The following is a 24,596-nucleotide window of genomic DNA, read 5'->3' on the forward strand; positions in this document are numbered from 1 at the left end:
TTGTTATTGATGGAAGTGTAGTGTCTACATCCAAATGTTTTGTAACACACTAAGTAGAGCCTTAGGAAAAACAAAAGAAGTAGACATTAGTATGTGATGTAATTCTGTGGTATTGAACTTGTTAACAAGACATTTGGAGTCATCCAACACATGTGCTTGATTTAAGCAGCTCATTAGATGTCCTGAGATGATGTATATTGGATAAAAGAAGGAACATGGCATCCCACAAACATTTAAGGCAACACAGTAGAGAGGTAACATGTGTAACTAACCATTCCAAGGCCTAGTTGTGTACAAAACAGGCAATCACACACCTTGGTTGTATATTTAGCATTAGTCTTCATGTGTGCAGTGCAGAGTCAATGGGTCACCTGCTGCTTCTAATCAGTTGAGCTACCTTCATGCCGTACAAATATTTGCACTACACACTTGGTATGCTGTCACTCATGCCATCCATAGTTTCAGTTGAGGAGATCAGGACAACAAGTAAGTAGGCAGAAATATCTCTGAGTAAAGCATTGTATGTAGATTGCTCAGGCCATGATGAATGAACATCAGTTGTAACATGTCAGACAAGTGAAAATGGGCAAAATCACAATTGCATCTGGTTCTTGGTTACAGAAACAGAGCCTCATGGTAGGTGTAGTCATTTCAATCTCAACTTCACAACACATGACAAATGGTTAACTCCATGAGGAATGACCATCAGTTTTAACGTGTCAGACAAGTGGGAATGGCCAAAATCACAATTGCATCTTGTTTTCTGTTATACAAACAGAGCCTCATGGTAGTTGTAGTCAATTCAATCTCTACTTCCCAACACTTGCAAATTGGATAGTCTTACATACCTGTAGGCAAAATGCAGGTGGGTTGGACCATACATTTACATATTGAGACATATGGGTCCTGGGATATTTGTATAGTGGTAATGCACTAACAGACACCATTCCAACATGTGGCATGTAATGGAGATTGATATATGAGATCTTATATGCAACAATACACATTGACACGGACAAACCCACATCTCTGATACTTTGAGTATTGCATGTTAAGAACCTAGGTACACAACACAATGGCAAAAGCTGAGTTGAGAGCCAATAGGACATTAAGGTAATGTAACAGTTAGTGAGGTGTAACTTACCAGACTCCGATCCCCAGGTACTCTTGCCCAGCCCTCAGAATGTATGATGGCCAAGACCTTCTCCTCCCAGGGAAATAGATGTAGTGTGGCGCTAGGAAGACCACCGCCAGTCTTCTGGGCCATCAGGGGGCATATGTATCAACATCACATTTGCGATTCTCAAATAGCGATTTTTAAAGAATCGCTATTTGAGAATTGCAAAACGGGATGTATTTAAAAAATTGCAAACTTTTAGCGATTTCTTAAAATTCCTTAATTGCGATTAGCAAATTGCAAAATCTCAATTAAGGAATACCTGCCCATTCATTTCTATGGGCCAGGAGACCCATAGGAATGAATGGGAAGTAATTCTCAAATAGCGAATCGCAATTTGCTAATCGCAATTTGAGAATAATTTCAAAGGTGCAAGGGTGTCATGATGACACCCTGATGCACCCCTGAAATGAGCGTGTGTGTGCATATGGCGCACATACATGCCCTAAGGGCATGTATGAGCGCCACGTGGCACTTTGTAAAATTCAAAAAAGTGCATTTTGAAAGGAAATCGCAAATTACCACCAACTGGAAGTTGGTGGTAATTTGCGATTTCTTAAGGATAATTCGCACAACTTGGGTGCTTTTTACATATCATTTAAGAAATCGCAATTTGCGATTTCTTAAATGCTTACGCAAAATTAAGAAATCGCTAAATTAGCAATTCCTTAATTTTGCGATGGGATTTGGCTCATACATCCCGATTACCGATTTTTTAATCGCAAACGCTGTTATTTAGCGAATCGCAGCGTTTGCGATTAAAAAATCGTTTGATACATATGCCCCCAGGTGTTGCTTGGAGGCCAGGGAGCAGACCTTCCCCTTCAGATCGTTTCATCAAACAATTGTGGCTCTACTGTTATGATTTCATGCACCTTGACTAACAACTCAGCCTCTGTAAAACTTGATTTTTTTGGGCGTAACATATTTATAAATTTAAGTGGGTGACAATGTAAACAAAAAACACCAAGGGATGTGAGAAAAATGTGCAAGAAACGTGATTGGACAGTTAAAAAAGGGATGGGGAAAAATAGGGCTGCCTTATCACACCCAAAAAGTTTTGTCTCTGTTTTGCTGTGCTGCAGTCGAGAGCAAAGGATCATGGTCTGGAATGGGGTGTGTTTTATAGTGTGATTAGCAGATGTGTCCACTTAGCCAATGGACTTCAGCTGTGTTGTTTTTGTATCCATCCAATAGCCACTGTTCTGGTGCTTTGCTGAGAGCGTACTGCGAGGGACTACTGCTTTTTGGGAACCACCACAAAGGGACCACTAATGTAACTGTGTTTTCATAATAGGCTTGGTGGAAAACAGTGGCCCTGACGGCGGCGGAATAAGCATCACCAGCATTGCATTCCACCGTGCCACAGGCAGAAACCACTCCGTTGATGCAGACAGCCGTTCAGGCTGCATGCACCATAATACGCAGGGTGGGAGACTGACAACCTTGCAGTCTTTTTGGGACTGCCGCTGCTGTTGCAGCGGTGAGACCACCAAACTTGTAATTGGGCCCTTAGTATCTACTATGTAGAATCTTTGGCCTATTGGAAACTTTTTCTGCATTTGTCCCCACCTCCCCTGGCCCTATCTCTCAGAGACAAATACTTTTACATGAGGGGAAGGGGGGCGTTTGGCCTCCCAAAACCCAATTAGGTTCCAGCCCCTAGGGGTCATATTTTACTTATAGGAGAGGGGCATGCGGACCCCCTCCCTGAGCCTTAAGTAGCACCAGGGACCCTATTCTCGGGGTCAAATAACTTATTATTTTAGGAAGGGAGCACGTGGTTCCCCTTGCCAAGCCTAAATGGGCCTTGGGGACCCCATCCAGGAAGACATATTATAATTAAAGGGGAAGGGGCACGTGGTCGCCCTCCCTGGGCCTTAAATGCCCTGGGGACCCCAGGCTGATTACCATAATTAAGGAGAGGGAGATTGCACAGACCCCCTCCCTGAGCCTCCATAGGCCCAGGGGACATCATCCCCCAGTGCCAAATGTAAGTAAAAAAGAAGAGGGGAGCCGCAAGACCTCTCTCCCCGAACCTAAATAGGCTCCAGGGACTTCATACCCCGGGGGCCAGAGGTGGCTGCACCCACCAATCAGCTCATTGGGGGCCTCAAATGGAGCTCCGGGGCCCCCGGACCCCTGTGGCCCCAGACAGCTCCTTGCATGGTGCGGAAGGCAGCATTGCTCCCAACCATAGAAGGTATTTACGCTTACGATACTTTAGAATCCCCAGGGTGTTAGAAAAATAGAACTCAAATTTGGCATGGATACCTTTTGTGGAAAAAAGTTATGAAGGTTTAAGCGTGAATAACCTCATACATCCGGTAAAAAACTGTTTAGCACAGGGAGGGAACTCCTAGCAATCAAGTAGAGAACTGTAGGCGCTACACGCAAACCAACTTTTGTAGTATTTGAGTAGCACTACTGTAGTACTACTCATTTACTACAAAATGTCAGTAAATAAACTATGAGGAAGACCTCCATCTCAATCTGTTCTATCTTTTCTGTGCAGAGATTTCCACCACTGTGATAGAGATGTCCCCTCATGCAAGCCTACATTTTAGTAATGGATGTGGTGGTGGGGGGAAACGGAAATGGCTGTAAAATATAGAAAACTTACTACGAAATGGAAGGCGGTTAAGAAAAGGTAAGGAATGATTTATAGAGAGATAGCCTACTACAAAAAGCCACTCACAAAATATTAAGCTCATTGCTACTCACAAACTACACTTCTGAAGTTACTACAGCCCTAAAGGTGATTAAACAATAGTAACTGTACTCAAGCCCAGCCTTGGAGTAATTCAAACACCATGCACTGCCACTCATGAGTGTTGCAATACAGCCCTATTGAAACTAATAGAGAGAGGAACTAGCACCCCATAAGAAATAACGATAAATAAATAAAATAATTTTAACTTTTAAAAGATATATATTTGTTTAATGTTAATATTTATAAATTTTTATTTTATTATAAAATGTAATAATTTAATTTAAACACAAAATAAATTCAACTTTTAAACTTTTGTTGAAAAATACAATTAATATAAATTAATTCTAGTCATAATGTTTAACAACATTTAAAACATACTCAATAAATATACAAATGTTACTTTTTAATGTGATTTTTCTAAACAAATGTATTCATTAGGCAATATTGTTTATAAATGAAATAAATATATTGAAATAATTCATTATTTAATACACATATATTTTAATTATTCCATGTGCTGTAAAAAAATATTTGATTAATTCCAAGTTTATGTTAAAAAATGCAATTATTTCACATTTATATTTTATATTGGTTTTTTTAAGAACAATAAAGGTTACTAGGAGTAACGTTACACTCATATATCCAGTTGTAAAAGGCTCTACCAGGGGGTGAAGATATGAATCTTTACACCTAGGTATATATCTACAGACGGAAATGGTGAATAGCAAAATGGTGTAAATTTACAACTAGGTATCTTAGTAATTATACAAGGCTTCTCCAACAAGTAGTAGCTTGTGAGCTTCTTTTAGCTCTCCACCTACCCGTGAGTAGCTCTCTTGTGTGCAGCCTAGCCAACTAAATTAGAAGATTTTCCTTGGTTAACTAAATATATGTATACTAAAATTGAAACATGAGCCAGTAACAATCCTCAATGAAAACTTCAACCAAGAAGCAGGCACGGACCCATCACGATGCGATAATTTCTTACTTTATTGTTTTTTTCTTTTTGTGCAAGTGCATGTCCCTGACGCATTTTGGCCGCGCTCAATCGGCCTTAATCACATAAACGCGATGCATTTCACATTGTCCTTTTGAGACACATAATCACGTGATAAGCACACCAACTAACTATAGACATAGACAAAAGACCGCACATTATTCAGTTTCTTGTTAAGCGTTTAGGAAGCAGACTTTTCACTGCTATGACGTTTACTCGTTTAATTTCAATATTACTTATGTTTACGTGGCACAATTCAATTAATCAGTTCCAATATTAGGAGGCTCATGAATAAATATACATTATATATTATGCACATTAAATATCATTGTGAATCTCATCCTACTGTATCTAAACAGAATTAATAGTCCCCATGATATAAGTAATATTAGAAGCTGCCTAAAATCATCAAATCTAAGCATTTAGCAAAAGGCCTTAATATCATTGTGTAATCTAACCCTCGTAAAGTGCAAAGTGCATGAAAGTGCACAATATTTAAAGTGCTAACAGTGCTAACGGAAGTCATATAGCAGCGAAAACAAGTATCCTATATTAAATTGCTTGACTAAAGCATTGTCATATATGTTCCTACTCAGTGGAAGTGACTTGTGCTCAAAATATAAATATGAATATAAATATAGATGTAAAAACGTCGAATAGCAGCCTTCCCAAAAATCACTTTTATGCTCTCTGAATCACTGCATTAATGCATAGCATTCCCTCATGGTCATCATTCAGGCTGTTTGCGGAACTTCTATGTGTAGTAGCTGTAGTTACCCTATACCAGTGGAATCAAAGACAATTATGCAAATCTTCACTGGTATTCAGCCCATTGGGTATCTTAGAATCTAGTGCAAGTATGAACTTGGATTCAAGCTGCCTTAGTAGCTTTTCCCTGTTGCCCCCTCTTCTCAGTGCCGGCACTGCTCCTATGACATAATACTTCAAATCGTTTAACTTGTTATCATGTACCAATTTGAAGTGGCGTGCCACCGGGTAATCGGGGTCTGAATTTACTATTGCCCTAAGGTGTTGTAGAATTCTGGTGTGCATTTGTAGTTTCGTGCTGTTCACATAACGTAGTCCACATGTGCACTCCAGACCATACACCGCATAGTCTGTCCTGCTGTTGTGATACCCTTTAATGTTTATGGGCTTCTCACTAAAGGCCAATTTATAACTGGTGATATTAATTCCAAATGTACAAGCCTGACATGAACTGCATTTGAAAAAACCTTCTTTCAAAGACTACTAATTTGTTTTCTTAACTAGTTCAGGGCTATTGTTAACTAACATGTTCCTCATTAATGGAGCTCGCCTGAAAGTTAGGGTGGGTTTCTTCTGGAGTACTTGACTTAAAGTAATATCTGTAAGACAATAGGCCATTGCTTGTTGATGATGGATCTAATCTGTCTCTCCTGTTGGCTGAAAGTGGTGATCAATCTGATGTTATTGACATCATCACTGTCTAGGCGGTCATCATCTACCCTACGTTGGGGACTGGCGGCGGTCTTAAATAACATGGCTTCACTAGTTCTCATATTCAGTTTTCTTCTGCACATTTAACGATCTCAGATTCATACTCCTGCTCAAGGGTTCTAATGGTGGCTTCTTCTTTATCGTTATCAAAATATTTATCAAAATTGAAACATGTGTATACGATATATGCTCTAATAGCAATACACAGGGACTTAAATGTAATTCTACATTTGACTGGGAGCCAATGCAGAGCGGCCAGTGATCCAGATAAAGTTTGATGCTTAGGTATCCTAAGCAGCAACCACGCTGCTCTGTTCTGGACCACCTGAAATGCGTTGAACAGGTATACTTTGACATAACAAAAAGGACACTGCATAGTATGTTTAGTGTGCTTGTCAAATGCCTTACCAGGTAGCAATCTAACTGAAAAAATCCTTTGCTAATTTTCAGAACTAGACTTGTCTTTTCAGGTGAACGTACCTGGTGGAGTCTCAGTTTTTAGTCCCAGTCCTAAGCCAAGTCCAAGTGCAACCACCACCAATGCAGCTACAACAACCTATTAAAGAGAATAAAAGTAAATTGCACATTAATTATTATGTAATAAATATAAACACATTTCCATAAATGTATTGCTCGAGGATAGTTGTTAGAGGAGATGTCCGAGTCATGAAGGGCAGACATGTTTCCACCTAACATGCACTTGGGAGCACAAATGACATGTTACATGGGTACAAAGTCACATGTACAATTTATGAAATGAGAATTTGCACGGGTAAATTGGTTAATTCACATGCACGGTCACACCACTGATGTAACATTGAAGAAATCTGCATCCATGACATAAATAAATCTTACAAAACATATTACTCTTTTTTTTTTATAACAGTTTTTATTAAAGAAAAACAATTGCTGCAAAGACTGTGCATAAATCGTTCAGCCGTAAATACATACATCCAAGTACAAACAAGTTGTGTATTATCATATAGGGCATCAGCAGTAGCATTGAACATTGTAGTGGCCTGGTCCAAGGGCTACGCCAATGTCCATAAGCATAGGAGGCACAGCATTCTACACAAGTTTCACTGGCCCGAGGAGTTATGTCGTCACGTCTGAGGCCGCTCTCTCCAGAATTGCATCACTCGCACGTCTAAGTTCCACCGTGGGAGAGATGCAAATGTCCCCCCTGTATTTATTCCAGCGCCCCCACTTTTGATCCCATTTTCGAGGGCAGCCTCTACCTTTATATACGGTTTATTCCGCCACCATAGCATGGTCCATGTCCTTAGCCCAGTCCCGCAACCGTGGTATCTACGCCCCACTTCTGGGCAATATTTCTTTTCGCTATGCTCCATCCCATGGTGGCCCATGCATGTTCAGTTTGGGTGAGGTCAGTTGCTTCCCAGATGTTAAGGAGGCATAGGCGAAGAGTTGGGTTTATGGGTTTATCACAAGATCTGGCCATTTGTCGAGTAACATCGGCCCAGTATCGCTGTATGTGGGGGCATTCCCATATAGTGTGTATAAATGTACCTAATTGATTACAATGTCTCAGACAGTTCGTATTCTGTCTCCTCCCCAGTCGAAATAGTAGCTTGGCATCAAAATATACCCGGTGTAAGATCTTCAGCTGGACAAGCCGGAGTCGCATTGGGATAGCCACTTCGCGGGGGAGGCCAGCGCGTCGCGCCAGTCCTCATCAGTGATGTCACCCAGATCTCCCTCCTAGCTAGCCCGCAATTGCAGCATTGGATTGGGTTGATTATTGAGGAGTTTCTTGTATGTTAGGGAGACAGCCTTGCTGTCCATTGGGTCCAATAACAACCTATCCTCCAGAGGAGAGGACTCCGGGAGAGAGGTGCCTGTAGGAAGGGCACAGTCTATAGCGTGACTAATCTGAAGATACCGGAAGTGTTCTGATGGTGCCAGCTGGTATTTAAGTTGGAATTCTGCAAAGGAGGCCTTCTTGCCCTTAATCCAGACGTCCCCCACCCTGGAGATGCTGATCATGTCCCACTTTTCGAATCCTGCGCAAGCACTGAGGCGTCCCAGAATGTCCGGCTCCCACAGGGGGGTCGCTTTAGTCAGGCGCGCCTGCCACCTCATACGCCGCTGGACACCATGCCACATCGCCACTGTTCAGGCCGTGGGGCCAGTTAGTCCTAGTTTCTTGGGGTTTGAATAAAGCGCCCTATTGTAGCCACCCCTCCCCATTAACCACAAATCAGTGCGAAAGCTTGGGTCAGAATGAGGTCCAAATGCCCAGCGGTTAATAGCCACCAGCTGAGACGCCTGATAATACAGACGCATGTCCGGTAACCCGATACCTCCATCGTACCAACCCATAGAGAGCTTGTGTGTGGCTATGCGAGGCGGTCTGCTATCCCATAGCAAATTCCTGACTGTTGAGTTGATCTGCGAAAAGTAGGAATCAGGGACTGGGTAGGGAGTATTTTGCAGGGCATATAGGAAGCCTGGCAGGGCAAGCATCTTAAATAAAGACGCTCTGCCCAGAAGGGTGAGGGGCAGCGTCTTCCAGTGGGTAGCATCCGATTTAAACCTGTGCAACGGCCCCAGCAGATTTCGTTCATAGAATAATCTTTCATCAGTTGTTATAAAAATGCCCAGGTAGCGAAAGCCCTGGTCCGCCACAGGGATGGTATATCCTCGAGGGCTCCGTGGCGATCACCCCAAAGGGCATACATCTGGGATTTGGACCAGTTGATCTGGTAGCCGGAGTGGGCCCCGAATATATGAAAGATGTGAAGGACGCAGCGAAGAGAGTGCGCCGGCGAAGTGAGATAGAGTAAGATATCTTCGTGTTCGTCTGTCCATTTAAACCCGCGGATATCGGGATCCCCCCTGATCCACACCGCTAAAGGCTCGAGAGCCAGGGCAAAGAGGAGTGGCGACAAAGGACAGCCCTGTCTCGTGCCCCGACACAATGGGAAGGGCCCAGACCTACGGTTATTCACTGAGACGTGGGCACTGGGAAGATTGTCCAATAATCTGATCCACCCCAGCAATTTTGGTCCTAGACCAATGCGAGCCAGGACCGCAAATAAGTATTCCCATGCCACCGTGTCGAATGCCATTTTTGAGTCGAGTGCGAGCAAGATCGATTCCTCCTCTATAGTCGCCACCCAACCCACCGCGCCATGCACGCGCCATAGGTTACGTGCAGTGTTGCGGCCTGGCATAAACCCCGATTGGTCCGGGTGAATTAATTCAGCAAGGTATGGGAGCAGTCGGTTAGCCAATAAATTGGCCAGGATTTTGGCCTCTACCGTTATTAGGGAGATAGGCCAATAGGACGTACACTCGTCCTCCGGTTTGCCGGGTTTACGGATAACATATTACTCTTTTAATTAGTTACCACTCAGTTTAAAAAATATGATTTAATTTAAAGAATACTTAACAGCCATCTTCTAATATCCTTGGCATGCCAACTTAAGACATGCATCTCACTAGATGGCACACGGGGATAGACTCCTAATATTTTCATTCTTTCATAGTGGGTAAAACAACATAATTCCACTTCTTTCCCATATTTCGATACAACCTGACATTCTCAGGGTAATGTCAACTTTAAACTGTTTTTTTCAGTACATCATCTTCTTTCCTTCTATACATAGGGGCTTATTTATGACAGGCTTGCGCCGCCAGTGCATCACTTTATCAGATGCTTCCGCGGTAGTGCAAACCTCTCAACCATATTTATGAGGCCACGCAAAGCCACTTTGCCTGGCCTCATAGATATGGAGTACGACAAAGCAGGACAAGTCACTGCGTTGCCTTACCCTGCACCAGGGAGGGGTTCCATGGGTGTTGCTGTTGGTTTTCGCAACACCCATGCATTTGGATCCTGCCCAGATTTACTTAAACTTAGGGCAGTGCCAAAACCTCACGACTCCCCAGAGAAGGAGTAACAAGGAGATATGCCTTCCTGCACAAAAGAAATCCTGCATACAACAGACAGTGCCTGCATTGGTGCTAGGCAGTAAACTGGGTGGAAGCGCAAGGAGAAAGGACAGTAATGCACCATATTTAATAAATGCGGTGTATTTCTGCCCTTTCACATTGGCATAGGGCAGCGCAGCAAAAAGACTTCTGGTGCTTACCTATGCCAATTCCCCATTAATGAGTCCCTTAATGTCTGAATTTTGCTAAATCTGATAAGTAATACTCTGTGCACAATGATATAGTTTCCTGACCTCACACTAAACATCATATTTGTTTTTTCTTTATTAGCTATTTTCATGCCAATAAAGGCCAATCAATAACCACAGGGAAATTGATTGGTTTTACATCTACGACCTATGAACCAGAATTTGTGAGTAGCAGGTAGTGCCCCCAAAGCATGCGAGTTGAAACACACACCTCTTAAAGCTTTACAAGCCTTTCTAGCTGTCAAGAAAAAGTCCATCTGGCTAAAATATTTTGTTGCAAAAACAAGGAGATGATGGACGGAGCTCTGAAACTTTTCACACACTCACCCCCAGTCACAGATCTGGGTTGAATCCATCATCTTTCTTTAGCTCACTTCACCCCAGTTCAGACCAAGCCAATCAGTCTTAACCCTGTTCCTCATGGGAACAGCCCAGCCTGAGCTTCCAAGCCAGGTCTTCCCATCATCTCTTTGTGTTGCATTTTCACCCTAAGTGGTATGGTTGTGCCCAGACATGGGTCCCGTGCTCGCTACGCCACCAGTTTCAAGCTAGCCTGGATGATCAAGGGTGATGCCCCGAAACTGGTCCCAGGAGGATTGTTTTTTATTCCAGGGAGGATCTGGGCTGGCAATTCGATTTGGACTGTTCCCATGGACAACAGGGTCAAGGCTGATTTTGCATTTGGCTGGGTCCAAACTGGAATGGCATGGCCAGCAAAATAACGATGGATTAAACCCATATATGTGATTTGGGGTGAATATTTGACAATGGTCAACATTCCGTCCATCATCTTTTTGTGTTGTAAAATATTTTGATAATGATAAAACATTCCAGGACAATGGCATGCTGTAGTCTTATACCACTATTATCTGTGATGTGCCGTTTGTCTACTGTTGGAAATGTGCTCTTCCAGCAGGTTCACCCCTGATTTCTACCTTCCTTTGATTAACCCATTTCTATTGGCCCTAGGACTCTGCACACTTTACTCCTGCTTTCCAGTGGGAAAGTGCTTATGCCCTCCCTTTTAAACATGGTAAAATCAGTGTACACCTAATTGGCACATTCCATTTACGTGTATGTCCCTAGTGCATGGTAGTACATGTATCCAGGCCGGAAAATTACAGGCTGCTAATGAGCTGTAGCACTCATTGTGCCAACTTCTAGTGATACAGCACTGTAAAACATGTCTACCGGCCTGACAATGCAGCCAGGCTGAGCAGTTTTAAACTACCATTCGACCTGGCAATACAAACATTTTGCCAGGCCTAAACCTTCTTTTAACTACTTATAAACCATGCCTCAAGCACATCCTAAATGGCCATTGTGCAGGCAGGAGCACGTGGTATTTAAAAAGTACAACATGTATATTTCATGTTTTACTTACCCTGGCAGTAAAAACTTCCAGAATAATTTTTCACAGTGGCAAGGCTGGCTCTTCCTTAGGGTAACAGGGGGTTAAACTAAAACAATGAATAATGCTTGGCTTCAGTATGGGAGCAGCTAGAAAATGATCCAATGACCCATTTTAAGAGTAATTTAAAGTCTGACTTAATGGTACATTCAGATTTTACATTACTATGTTGGACATGACACTTTTAGAAAATCCCTACATTCAAAAGTCTTTCCTGCTCATGCCCAGCTGTCACCTGACCCCTGATGCCCCCCCTGTGGTGAGATGTGCTCTCAGACAGTGGGCCAACGGCCCTGGTAGTGGGGAGGGTAGTACTCCCTTGAAAAGATGGTCTGTGGGATTGTGCCAAGCCCCTTCCTGGGCTTCAAAAGTTGCCTACCTCATCACTGGCAAATGAAGCTCACACCTAAGCCTGCCTCCCCTTTGTCTGTTTATTCAGGCTGACATCAAACCCAAGGGTGGACAGAGGCTTACCCTCCACCCACAGGCTGTTAAAGTAGACCCCGCAGTCCTCAGAACACTCCTAAACATGTGTAGAATCAGAAGAAGGACTTCCCTGCTGTCTGAAGAAGCTGAAGGAAAACTGGACCTGCTTGCCTTGAACCCAGAATCCCAGAAGTGACTCCAAGGGTCAGTTGACTGACCTACTGTTTGAGCTAAAGGGAAACAACAAAACTTCCAGAGGCACATTTCCTGCAACTGTCCAGCTAACCACTACCAACGGGAGCTTCCCTGGATCCTGCTGCTGGCCTCTATTGGAATGAGCCCTAAGTAAAATGTGGGCCCCCAGGCCCTGGACCCTTGGCTGGAGTTAGAGACTACTCCACCTGTCCCCAATCTGCAAGATCTGGGACTTTAAAACTTTTTGCCAGCTTACTGCCCGGAGAACTGATGGAGACTGGGATCGCCATCGAAGTTGCAGCCATCAAAACGCTCGTCAGTCTCAGCTTGCTGGTTTGCCCCACTGAAGGAGATCTGACTTCCAGAAAAGTTTCTAATCCCGAATGTAGAGGACTGCTTTGTGGCCGATGCCAAGCAGCAACCCGTCAAATTTGAGGCCTTCCTGGGTAAGACTTATCTCATTTGGAGCTTTCCCACTTTTATCGACAATCACACTGGGACCCCGGTTTTCAGCAGCCTACCTTTGTCACACCCCACTTCAGATTCAACTTTAAGCTTGGCCCACCAACGACTCATTGATGACCACTTTTTCTCCACAAAGGTTCCACTGGGATGAACCTGATCTCTGTATTTGAGCGCACTCCATTGTGGTAAGCCTTAACCTTTGACTTTGAACCAGTCTAGCGGTTTGTGCTTTTGGTGCTATTTTTAATTCAAACCTTAAAAATTCTACTTAAATTTTTTTTTTTTTTCATGTCATTTTATTCATTAAAATGTACTCTGTTTTTCAAAATTGGTTTGGGATTTTTCTTGTGTTCTGTCTTCAATTTATTAGTTTTAGGGCTGCATAAATACTTTGCACATTGCCTCTAAGTTAAGTCTGATTGCTTTGTTTGAAGCTACCAGAGGGGTTAAGCACAGGTTTATTTAGTGACTTTAGAGGTTCACCCTGACAAATATTATTATTTGAGGTGGGTTTTCACCCCTCCCCAACTAGTACTTCACTATCGTACACCTAGCAATTCTTACCTAACCATGGCTCATAATACCAGGGGCTTCTTTTGTAATGAGCAGCTGTGGATAGAACATCACAGACCATCAGGCAAAGGTCCAAGAAGATGTAGAGCACGTCTCACAGCAACCTCTTCTTATATCACAACTTATTTCCAGGCTTGAACCTGAAGCATGCTACTCATCATGCAGAAGCACCTCTGAACTTTAGCTGGTTGTACTACTGAATATTGGGAATTCGAATATCATTCTATCTTCATATCGTGCACAAAATATCGGGGTACAAAATATTGAAAGGTAAGTTTATATAAAGGAAGTATAGATTTACTCTTCTTAATTCCACATCTGTGCATCTTGAATATATATATATGTCACCAAGGTACATATATGTGGATTTAGGTATAGAAAAACTCTACATACTTATCTTTCAATATTTTGTGCCTCAATATTTTGTCCATCATTTTACGATTATACAATGGTTCCTACTCAATATTCAGGGTGCAAAGCCTTTAGACTGTATTTTTTCTGGTCTTACTTTGGATGTTGTTGAGTGAAAACACTGACATGTCTCCTGGACAACTGCAGCATATTGTAAATATCAACAATGCATCAGAGGACTGAGTGTAGTAACCTACTGCTACAGAGATAACATATTTCTACATGTTATGTAATGGTATGTTAATTAAACTTCTAAAGCGCAACGGTTACCCAAGGGTGTCCTGGTGCTGAGCACTGCCTAACAGGTTGCTGTGGTTAGAGTGACTATAGATTAAACAACCAAGTTTTCAGTCCCTTCCTAAAAGAAATGAGCTCAGTTGTGTTTCTGAGGTGAAGTGGTAGTTCGTTCCAGGCCTTTGCAGCAAATGTGATAAAGCTCCCACCGCTCCAGCTAGCTTTTTTGACTGGGGGAACTATCACTTGTTTGTGCTCACAGAGAACGAAGGGTCCATCTGGAAATGACAGTCGCTTTTTCAAATAGTCAGGGCCCACTCCTTTTAGGGCCTTGTAGACTGTACAAAGGGCTTTAAATTGAGCCCGTTGTTTGACTGGCAGCCAGTGCAGATGCTTTAGTTCTTTCTTAATAGAGACAAACCTAGGTGTCCCTGTCAGCAATCTGGCTGCTGCATTTTGCACGATTTGGAGCTTATTCATGTGTTGTTTTTTTTAAAATGTTCAAATAGAGACTATTACAATAGTCTAATCGTTGTCCGAAAGAAAAAGCTTTATTTTCCTTAGGATTCTAAGGAGGGAGAAATTTGGAGAGACAACCCCACTTATCTGGTCCCTAAAAGTGAGTTTATTATCCACTGTAACCCCCAGATTCTTCACTTTCTTGGTTGGTTCAGGGAGGGTTCCTAGTTTTCCGGCCACCAGTCGGGCGTCCAGAGGTTCAAATTGTTGTCAAATATTAAGTTTCAGGCAGTTCGAAGACTTCCACCCCGAGATGGCTTTCATACAGTCATGACATCTTCAGTTTCAGCCTCTTGCCCACGCCGGTGGGACAGCACAATTTGCATGTCGTCCGCATACCATGTCAAGTGTAACCCAAAAGATCTTATCAGAGCCACCAGTGGGGACACGAACACATTAAAAAGGGTAGGGCTAAGGGACACACCTTGTGGCACCCCACAAAAGATGGGAAAACGGTTTGGACCTATCTTTATCTAAGTCCACCCTTTGGGTTCTATCAGTAAGGAAGGATTTCATAAGATTCCAGGCATTGCCTTGAACCCCACATTCAGATAAAAGCTCCATTAAAACCTTTTGATGAACCGCATCGAAGTCCGCCGAGAGATCCAACATGATCAGTATCGCAGCTCCTCCCTGGTTCATGGCCTTTCTTACTTCCTCTGTGGATTTTATCAGGGCTAACTCTGTGCTGTGTTCAGCTCTGAGACCATATTGTGTTGGATCTAGTATGTTATTTGTCAGAGGAACCGGCTGAGTTGGACATTCATGGCTTTCTCAATTATTTTCGCCGGCAGGGGGAGGTGCGAGATGGGTCTATAATTATTGGGGTCTTTGGGATCGAGGTTTGGTTTTATTAAGCAGAGGAAGAATAGATGCACTCTTCCATTTTTTGGGAAACTGGCCCGAGTTGAAAATGGTATTGAACAAGGGGGTAAGGGCTGTCCCAATGATCTCAGGATTTGTTTAATCACAGACGCAGGACACAGGTTCAGAGGAGATCCTGATTGGATAGAAGTCAAGAGTTTAATAGAGTCTTTTGTCGCTAATGGTAGGAAACTATCAAGCGTCAATGTTATTTTAGATCCACTGGGTACCAGCCAAACCAAGGGGCATATCAACAACAACCGGCGATAATTATCGCAAACCGCACTTAGCGCTAGGAAAATTATCGCCGGCTAGCGTGAATTTTTATCGCTGAGATAGCGTGCTATTAGCAACGCTTATCTCAATAGCGATAAAAATCTACACGCTAACAGGCTAACGTGAGATTATCGCTGGAAACCCAGCGATAATCACACGTTACCTTGTTGATAGGGACAGGCAAACTTAGCCATGATATCCTCCTTCCATAGGATATCATGGCTAAGTCTGAAAATTAGCAGACGTAATAAAGCAGCGTTAACCGCGGTTAGCGCTGCTTTTTTTGTCTCTAACAGGGTTAGCGACATTCTTGATAATAGGAGAAATGTCGCTTAGCGACATTTCTCCTAATATTTAACTCTGGAACGCCCCCTTTTCATCTCATTAGAGATGCAAGGGGAAGCGTAGAGTAAAAGGGTGCTAACAAGCAAATTTGCGTGTTAGCACCCTGTTGTTGATAGGGAGCTAGTTTTATCTCTGCTTTTTTGGCTTTTAAAGCCAAAAAAGCAGAGTTAAAGCCCTTGTTGATATGCCCCTAAGTAACCTCTTTCTGAGTAAGCGTAAATGAGGAAGAAATTGCTTCCACCTTATGCTGAAAGAAGGAGGCTAGGTTTTTACAAAGTTCAGGACTGCTCTGTTTTTTGGGGATGTTGGGGGCAGTGAGTTTAGTTCTGGTTTTGAAAAATTCTTTAGACGAGGATTTTGCTCGATTGATCTGTTCTGAAAAGAACGTCCTTTTGGTATCAAGTAGTAGTTTTTTATAGAGAGAGAGACTAAATTTATACGACTCTTTATTGATCTTATTATAGCCTTTTCTCCAGGCTCGCTCTAGTTGTTTACAGGCATGTTTCAGGGGGCTGATGGCTGGGCTCGCTTGGGAGTCCATCATTTTACCGGGGCAAGGTTTGTTATATGCCGCATTAACCCATTCTGTGTAGGCAGCGGTAGCGTTGTCAACTCTTAGAGGAAGATTGGGTGCTGTAGCTTTGAGTAGAGATCCTAGCTCAGAGCTATTAATGTCTTTCCAAGCCCTTACTGATATCCTTTCCTTGGGCTCTATATTAGGTTGATGGTCATTTGAACGTGATAGTTCAAATAGGATGGCAGAATGGTCTGTCCAAGGGAGTGGCAGCACCTCTGTGCAGGTCAAATTGGGATTGTTGGAGTAGATCCCGTCTAGAGTGTGCCCTGCTACATGGGTGGAGCCTTCTACCAGCTGCCTAAGATCGTCCCCCGCTCATCACAAGTCCCAGCCTAGTAGTATCGAGGTCATTGGGCTCCTCCAGATGAAAGTTAAAATCCCCTATTACCGTGAATGAGCTTGAGCAGAGTCCCTCCTCTAGTAGCGTTCCAATGGACTCTAGAAAATCACTTCTAGGGCCAGGGGGGCGGTAAAGAAGGATCCCCTTAAATGTGTCATGACAAGAAGTGCGTAGGCTAAATGAAAGTGTTTCACAGGCCAGATTAGATGCTGTGAGAAACTAGGGCTCCAGGGAGTTGCGAGATATAACCGTCAGTCCTCCTCCCCTCCTTTGTGGTCTGTCTTAGTGTAGCAAAGAAAGCCTGGAGGTGTAGCTTTAGCTAAGTCGTGTCCTGAGGCTTTATCAGACCAGGACTCGGTTATGAAGGCCAACTTGATGTTATATTCCTCAATAAACAATGCACATTTTGTGCTATGCTTTATCAGAGACCTTGCATTTAAAAGTAGACATTTTAGGGCGGCTAGCTCTGCTATCTTTATTATCCCACATACCTTATCTTCCGGGCGACTAATGGAGTGATCCATGATGTGGGGGAGAGTCAAATGGCAGTTGGGACAAATACTTGCCAAATCTTTGGGAGTTGCCTTAAGTAGGATACTTGGGCAGTTCGAATTTCCGCCTGCCGGGTTCATCCCCATGAGAAATTCCTTTGAATAGGTCAGGAAATCTGGACTCAATGAGCCAGGGGGACAGGCCCTGAGCGCGGCACAGAAGGGCTTGCCTTAGGCATGCCTTCGGCGCGACAGCGGCTCGCCCGCAGCGCGCGTTCTCAGCACGGTCGTGTCAGCGTGCGTATTTGTAGCTAGCGGCTAAACAACCAATCAGCCAACTTCCTAATGGCTGCCCCGCTCCCTGCCCCCGATTTCCTCTTGGTCAATGCGGTTTCAGGTGACCAACAACAGTAAATAAAGTGAACCCGTGCGTTTCAGAGAACAGGCTAATACAAAAATCTAAAAGCAGTAGAACAATATTTCAATTAAAAGCAGGTAAAATGCAATAAGACTAATGCACACCTGGCAAGTTTTAACTCAGCTCAACAACACAGGAAGGCAGCGCTGCGCGGTGGAGATGATACATTTCATGAAGTTTCTCTACAATGAGTCACACTACCTGTATGATAAAAAACATACTGCTCAACAAAAGAAGAGGGTATGACACATAACACAACCCTAGATCATTATTAGTTACCGATAGTCAGACCCTCCAGCATTTTGCGATTTCGCGATTCACGAAAAAATCGCGAAATCAGATGGCAAGCGCGCTGGCCTCGATATTTACCAAACCGGCCGCAAAAAAAGGTCTCCCGGTCCTGCGTCTCTCTTTTTTTCTGTTCCTCTTTCTCTCCTCTCGCTTCAGTTACTGGGCCACTGTTTACTTACATTCAAAAGAAGTGCACGGGGAAACACTTGTGTGGGTCTTCGATAGAACAGTGGCCTACACTGTTGAGCCAACATATTGCATCCTAGCACCCGCGCCGCCGGTAATTAACAGACCATGGGATGTTACGCAGGTGTGACCTAGTTGTGAAACTTGACACGACTCATACTTGCCCGATTTTCTTGTATATTTGCAGCCACGTAGATCAGTGAAGCATTCAGAATTGGCACAATGAAATCCAAGATTGATTTTCCATCTTCCATTGAAGTATGCTGCAAATCTCCATAAGTTCTGCAGGCTTCAAAAGTTATATGGCAGGAGTTTTTCATCACAGCAAAGTAATATCTTGTCTCACTCACATTAAAAATAGCAGATTTGGAGTGTTGGGTTTGATTGTGGTTATCTTTGCTGGGTGTGGGAGTTATACAGAAGTCACCCATCAAAACTACCCCCTTCTTTGGAATCAAGAAGGAGCACGATGTTTAAAAATAATACCAGGCAGAGGCAATTATTTCGCAAATGTTTCGAATGTAATTAATGTCAGAAATTGAATAGCGTGTCTGCCACACTCCACCTATTTGTTTCAGGCATATTACGCACAATATATAATTCCTCCTTTATTATATTACAAAACTAACCAAAGTCCTGGCCTATCTGTTTAGGTAGTTGTTTTCTACTTTTGCAACCTGAGGTGCCAACAAAAAAGTTATATCGAGAACCTGTTGTTGGTGTCTGTGGTATCCTGGCATACGCTGCTTTTCCTGTGCCAAGCCCATGCATGAAGGAGGTCAGAATACCTCTAGGTTTGCTGATACAAGCGGCCCCTTCTTAAGGTATTGTCACAACTGTGTTTTATGTCCGGTGATATTTACAAGCCAGTACCGTCTACCCTGATCTATATTCTTGTCAGCATTACAAACTATAATCAAGGGCACTTTAGCCTCTGCATACACCATATTTGGCTGTTATTTGAGAAGGAAAAGGAGAGGGGCATATTTACAAGGTCTGGCGCATCTCTACAAATCAGCAGGGATGAGCCAGAACACTTGCGACAGGCAAAACCACCCGTGTGCCACCACTGATGCGCCGCATTTACAATGCGGCACGCCGTGGGGCATGGATGGGCAGACGCGTGTTGCATCCCCGTCGTAAAGGCGGCGAATTGCTGGAGTCGCGTCGCGCTTGCGACGCGGCTCCAGCAAGGCTCGGGGGCACCCTATGCCTAACATGCTGCGTCACTCCTTGCGCCTGCTTAAAGCAGGCACAGGGTTTTGACGCAGCATGGCCGTAAAAGTGACTCAGTGAAATCTTGTAGATTTTACTGCGTCCCGTTTACGAGGCATACCTGCGAGGGAACGCCCACCCTGCGCCGTAACGCCCACATGAAACCTGACGCAGGTTTCATGTGGCGCAGGGCTTTACAACGTGACGCATCTCCCAAGATGTGTCACGTTGTAAATAGGGCGCAACATGGCGCAAGGTTTGCGCCACCGCTGCGTCACAGAAGTGACGCATCGGCGGCTCAAATGAAGCTCAAAGGGCTTGTAAATCTGCCCCTCTGTCTTTCCCTACGTACCGGACAGTACCGGCCCATTTAAAGCACTGTTCCAAAGTGAAAGCTGCAGGAATAAAAGGTTCAAAATATGAAAAATAACTAAATAAAGCCAGACAGAGTGGTAGCAAAGGGGCCAGATTGATTTTAGTCACACCCAAACACATTTGCGCCACTCTACAGAGTTTGCCAGTGAAGCGCTACTTTTATTTATTTATTTTTATATAATTTTTATTGAAGTCCATAAATATTGCAATACATTAAATACATTAAGATCGAAATATCCATTTAAAATAGAGTTACTATCGGGCATAACATTAAATTTCCAAAAATTTATAAATATCACATAGATTGCATAGAGCACTTAAATATCAGGGAGAAATACATTCAAAACAAAAAAATAACCCTCCCAAACTTAATCGAAATATATGACCCAGATTTTTTCAAACTTCCTAAAGCCCCCCACCCGAAGTGCGTAAGTGCGTTCACTTCTTCTAACCACTTGCATCTTATGGGCCCACTCCAGGACAGAGGGAATCGAATCAGTACGCCACCTTTGTAATAACAGTGATCTAGCTACTGCCATAGCAATGTATACAAATTTTACCAATTGGTCACAAAAGAAGAGATCTGGGTCAAAACCGAAAATAATTTGCAAATCATTCACTACTAATTGAATACAACATTCGGTTTCCAAATAACAAAAAATGTCCTCCCTGAACTTCTGAATCTTAGGACATTGCAGCATAATATGCGACCAATTAGCTGAGGGGTGGATGTTACAGCGAAAGCAGTTCGCTGAGTAATTGGCATACATTTTTGAAAGAGAAAGAGGGGTTCGGTATAGTTGCCATTTACTAAAAAACAACATCCTTCGCCAATTTGCCCCTCTTAATGTACTAAAATTCAGTTTATTAACAACCGACCATAAATTAACAGAAATTTCAAAATCTTCATGGTCCTTCCATTTTTTAATTGCCTTCTGTCCAAGCTCCAATCCCCTGATTGAGGCTAAACTCTTTCTCCATATCCTGGGGTTTCTGCCAGATGTATACTCTAAGAGTTCAGTAACCAACTGATATTGTTCGCCAATTTGAGAAGCATCTAGCTCAACAAGAAATTTAAGGAGGATGTTATATGACCCTAAAAGAATAAAATCATTAATTATCGCTTGCGAAATTTCAGTCAACGTCAACCATCCTCCATTCCTCAGAAAGTCTGAGACCTTACAGAAACCTACTGAGGACTATTTTACAGTAAGTCCTGAAGATTGCGTAATACCTGCTAATGGCAGAATGCTGGATAGTAGGGTGGCTGAATTGATTACAGGGATGGAGTATCTTTTATATAGTGCCTGTCGTTAATTTAAAAAACCAATGGAGACTTTTTTAGCGAACCAGTTTGGGAGATTTAAAAATTAGGAGAGGGGAGTGGATCTGACTTTCCTTACACATGAGATCCACCAAACTATTAATAAAAGGATTTAACTGTAATTCAGGTTTAAATCTAGATAAATATTGTGCAAAATAAGCATAATAATAATCCCTGAGATTCGGAAGAGCTAAGCCTCCTTGTTCCACTTCTTCATATAAAGTGCTAAGTGCAAAACGTGATGACTTTTTTGCCCAAAGGAAGGCTGTAAACATTGATTCTACTTGGGTAAAAAACGAACCTGATAAAATACATGGGATAGTTGAAAACAAAAAATTAAACAAAGGAAGAACAGACGTTTTAAACAAGGGCACCCGACCCAGGATGGATAAAGGGAGAGAGTGCCAGCGTAAAAACAAGGCCTGAATTTTTCGAAGGAGCGGTGTGAAATTTAGATGGTATAAATCACTAACTTTTTCGGAGAAATATATCCCCAGATATCTTTTAGGTTTGGTGTGAACACAGGGAAGGATATCAGGGTGTAGATCCCAGCTTGCTCCGCCACATTGTAAGATTTCAGTTTTCCTTTTATTAATGCGGTACCCACCTAAAGCCTCAAAATCTTCAAAAAGCTGGAAAACTTTAGCCTGAACCTCTATCTCTGGCTTAATAATAAGCATGATGTCGTTGGCGTATAATTTCAACTTCGCCATAGATGGAAATGGAGGCCGGATATCAGCACAGTTCCTTATTGCTATCGCCAACGGTTCGATAAAAAAAGCAAATAAAACTGGCGATAAAGGGCAACCCTGCCTTGTGCCCCATTTTACTGTAATCCGCCCAATCACCAACGTATTAATAATAACATTAGCTTCGGCGTTATTTTATAGATTATGAATCAAGGTCATAATGTTGGGGGGAATACCAAAGTGACCTAAAATCCTAAACAATGTCTCCCACACGACAAGGTCAAAAGCCTTCTCCGCGTCTAATAGAAGGATTAATGCGGGTATCCTCTGTGTATCAAAATAATCGAGAGCCTCAGTTAGGTAATGTGTATTAGTGGCCAGCTGCCGACCAGCAATAAAACCATTCTGATCCGAATGGATCAATTGCGCCGCATATCGATTAAACCGAAGCGATAAAAATTTGGTGACAATTTTATAATCTGAATTTAATAACGTTATCGGATGATATGAGTTCGGATCCTCGCTGATATTATCTTTTTTTTTAAAACTAACTATATTACCCTGTCTAAAAGTCTCTGGTATTTCCCCCCCCCCCCTCCAATAGAGAATTTACTAATCGAAGAAAAAATTCTGCAATTGAGCTAAAAAAGATTTTTTAAAATTCAGGTGGATATCCATCCGGACCACAGGCCTTGCCGCTTGGAAGATTCTTAATGACCCCCTCCAACTCTTCCATAGTAAAGGGACTTGCCATAGATAATTTTTCTATACCTGAAAGTGTCGGTAATTCATTTTTCTGCAAGAAACTTTCTAATAAAGTCATGTCCACTGTCTGTTGGCCGTAAATGGACACATAATGCTGTAGCATTATTTCCCCAATTTTGACTGGGTCATCTGTATGCAGGGTAGTTAAGGGACATTTCAGTGCATTAATTTGATATATAGCAGCTTGCTCCCTGGCCTGCCAGGCTAAAAACCTGCCAGTAAAATTGCCTTCCTCATAAGTTTTTGGGCGAAGTTGTTGAAAGGAGGCTTCACTCTGAGGGGCAGATTTATGAGCCCCTTGCGCCACTTTTGCGTCACTTTTCCCATGTTAAAAGTGACGCAAAAGTGGCGCAAGGGGCTCATAAATCTGCCCCTGAGTGTGGTAGTTAGCACTAAGTTCCCGCTTGGCCTGATCGAGCTGGCGCTGATTAAACACAGAGGGGTTATTGAGAAATGCAGAATAGGACATTTGAACTTTCTGTTCCAAGATTCTCTTGTCTTCCCTTACTTTTTTAACAATTTCTGCGTCTTTACCAATAATTAACCCCCGGATAAAGGCCTTAAGTGCATCCCATACCACACTCACAGGTGCAGACTCGCTGTTTCATAGTAAAAATTCCTTAATTTCCGTCCCAATAAAACCCACCGAGGCCTCTTCATCAAAATATTGTCTGTTCAACGACCAACGTTTAGGCGATCTAACACAATTTCCTAGCTGCACCTCGAGCACCAGCATAGCATGATCAGAGAAACCATTATGTAGGAATCTCTGCTGGTTAAAGCACAGCCTCCGGGAAACCAGAAAAAAATCAATCCGTGAAGAGGTGCGGAATCTACCTGACCAGCATGTATACGCTATTTTGGAAGGAAAGGCTGCGCGCCAGGGATCCTGTAGATCTAAAGTTCTTTCATAGTGTTGTACGGTTCTAAAGGATTTAGGTTTCAACTGCCGTTTGGCCTGCACTGAGGAGTCTATTTTAGGATTCATTAGGAGATTGAAATCGCCCCCCATGATCAGCTCACCAGGAACCTGCATTAGGGACTGAAACAAATCCTCATAGATCTTAAAGTTGTCCTCAACTGGGGCATGTATGTTAACAAAAGTAATTAGTCTCTGGCTTTGTCTAAGAATGCAGGTAACCCAACACCAGCAGCCCTGCTGATCTTTCTCGAAATTAATAACCTCCGCCTGAGGTTTTTTATTTAAAAATATTGCTTTCCCCCTATGGGAACCAGAAGACAAAGAGAATCCCCTATAAGCTGCCCAAGACCTAAACATAGAAAAATCTGGCAGTTTTACAGTTGGTATATGGGTCTCTTGTAGAAATATCACTGCCGGGTTTTCTGTTTTAATCCATGATTCAACTGCCCGCATGTTTTTTTGATTGTTGAGACCATTAACATTAAAAGGAACCACTCTTAGCAATTCTTTACTAGCCATAGTTAGAACCTAACCTGAGCCTAAACCCGATAAACATCCTTCCCAAAGTCAAACTCGAATATGGATTTATAAGACATAAATGCATTTACAATAATAGGACTTCATTTTTTTTATGCTCTCATCCCACCCCACGTACCCCCTTCCTCCAAAATGTGGAAACCCCCCCACCAACCACGCTGACCACATTTCACCCCCCCTCCAACGTAGGTGTCATGTACTTACACCCGAGTGAT

The 24,596-nt window shown here is 42.8% G+C and overlaps 1 protein-coding gene across 8 annotated transcripts in view; it reads right to left on the bottom strand.

The window, feature by feature from the left end:
* Positions 1-24,596, bottom strand: part of ENPP3 (ectonucleotide pyrophosphatase/phosphodiesterase 3) — a 783,610-nt gene that overhangs the window by 679,482 nt on the left and 79,532 nt on the right. For all 8 annotated transcript variants that reach the window (XM_085611575.1, XM_085611577.1, XM_085611569.1 and 5 more), the window contains exon 2: positions 6,847-6,922. In XM_085611575.1, coding sequence (XP_085467701.1) covers positions 6,847-6,922 — 76 coding nt within the window. The remainder of the gene's footprint in view (positions 1-6,846; positions 6,923-24,596) is intronic.

The sequence above is a fragment of the Triturus cristatus genome, chromosome 6 (assembly GCF_964204655.1).
Source record: "Triturus cristatus chromosome 6, aTriCri1.1, whole genome shotgun sequence".
NCBI lineage: Eukaryota > Metazoa > Chordata > Amphibia > Caudata > Salamandridae > Triturus > Triturus cristatus.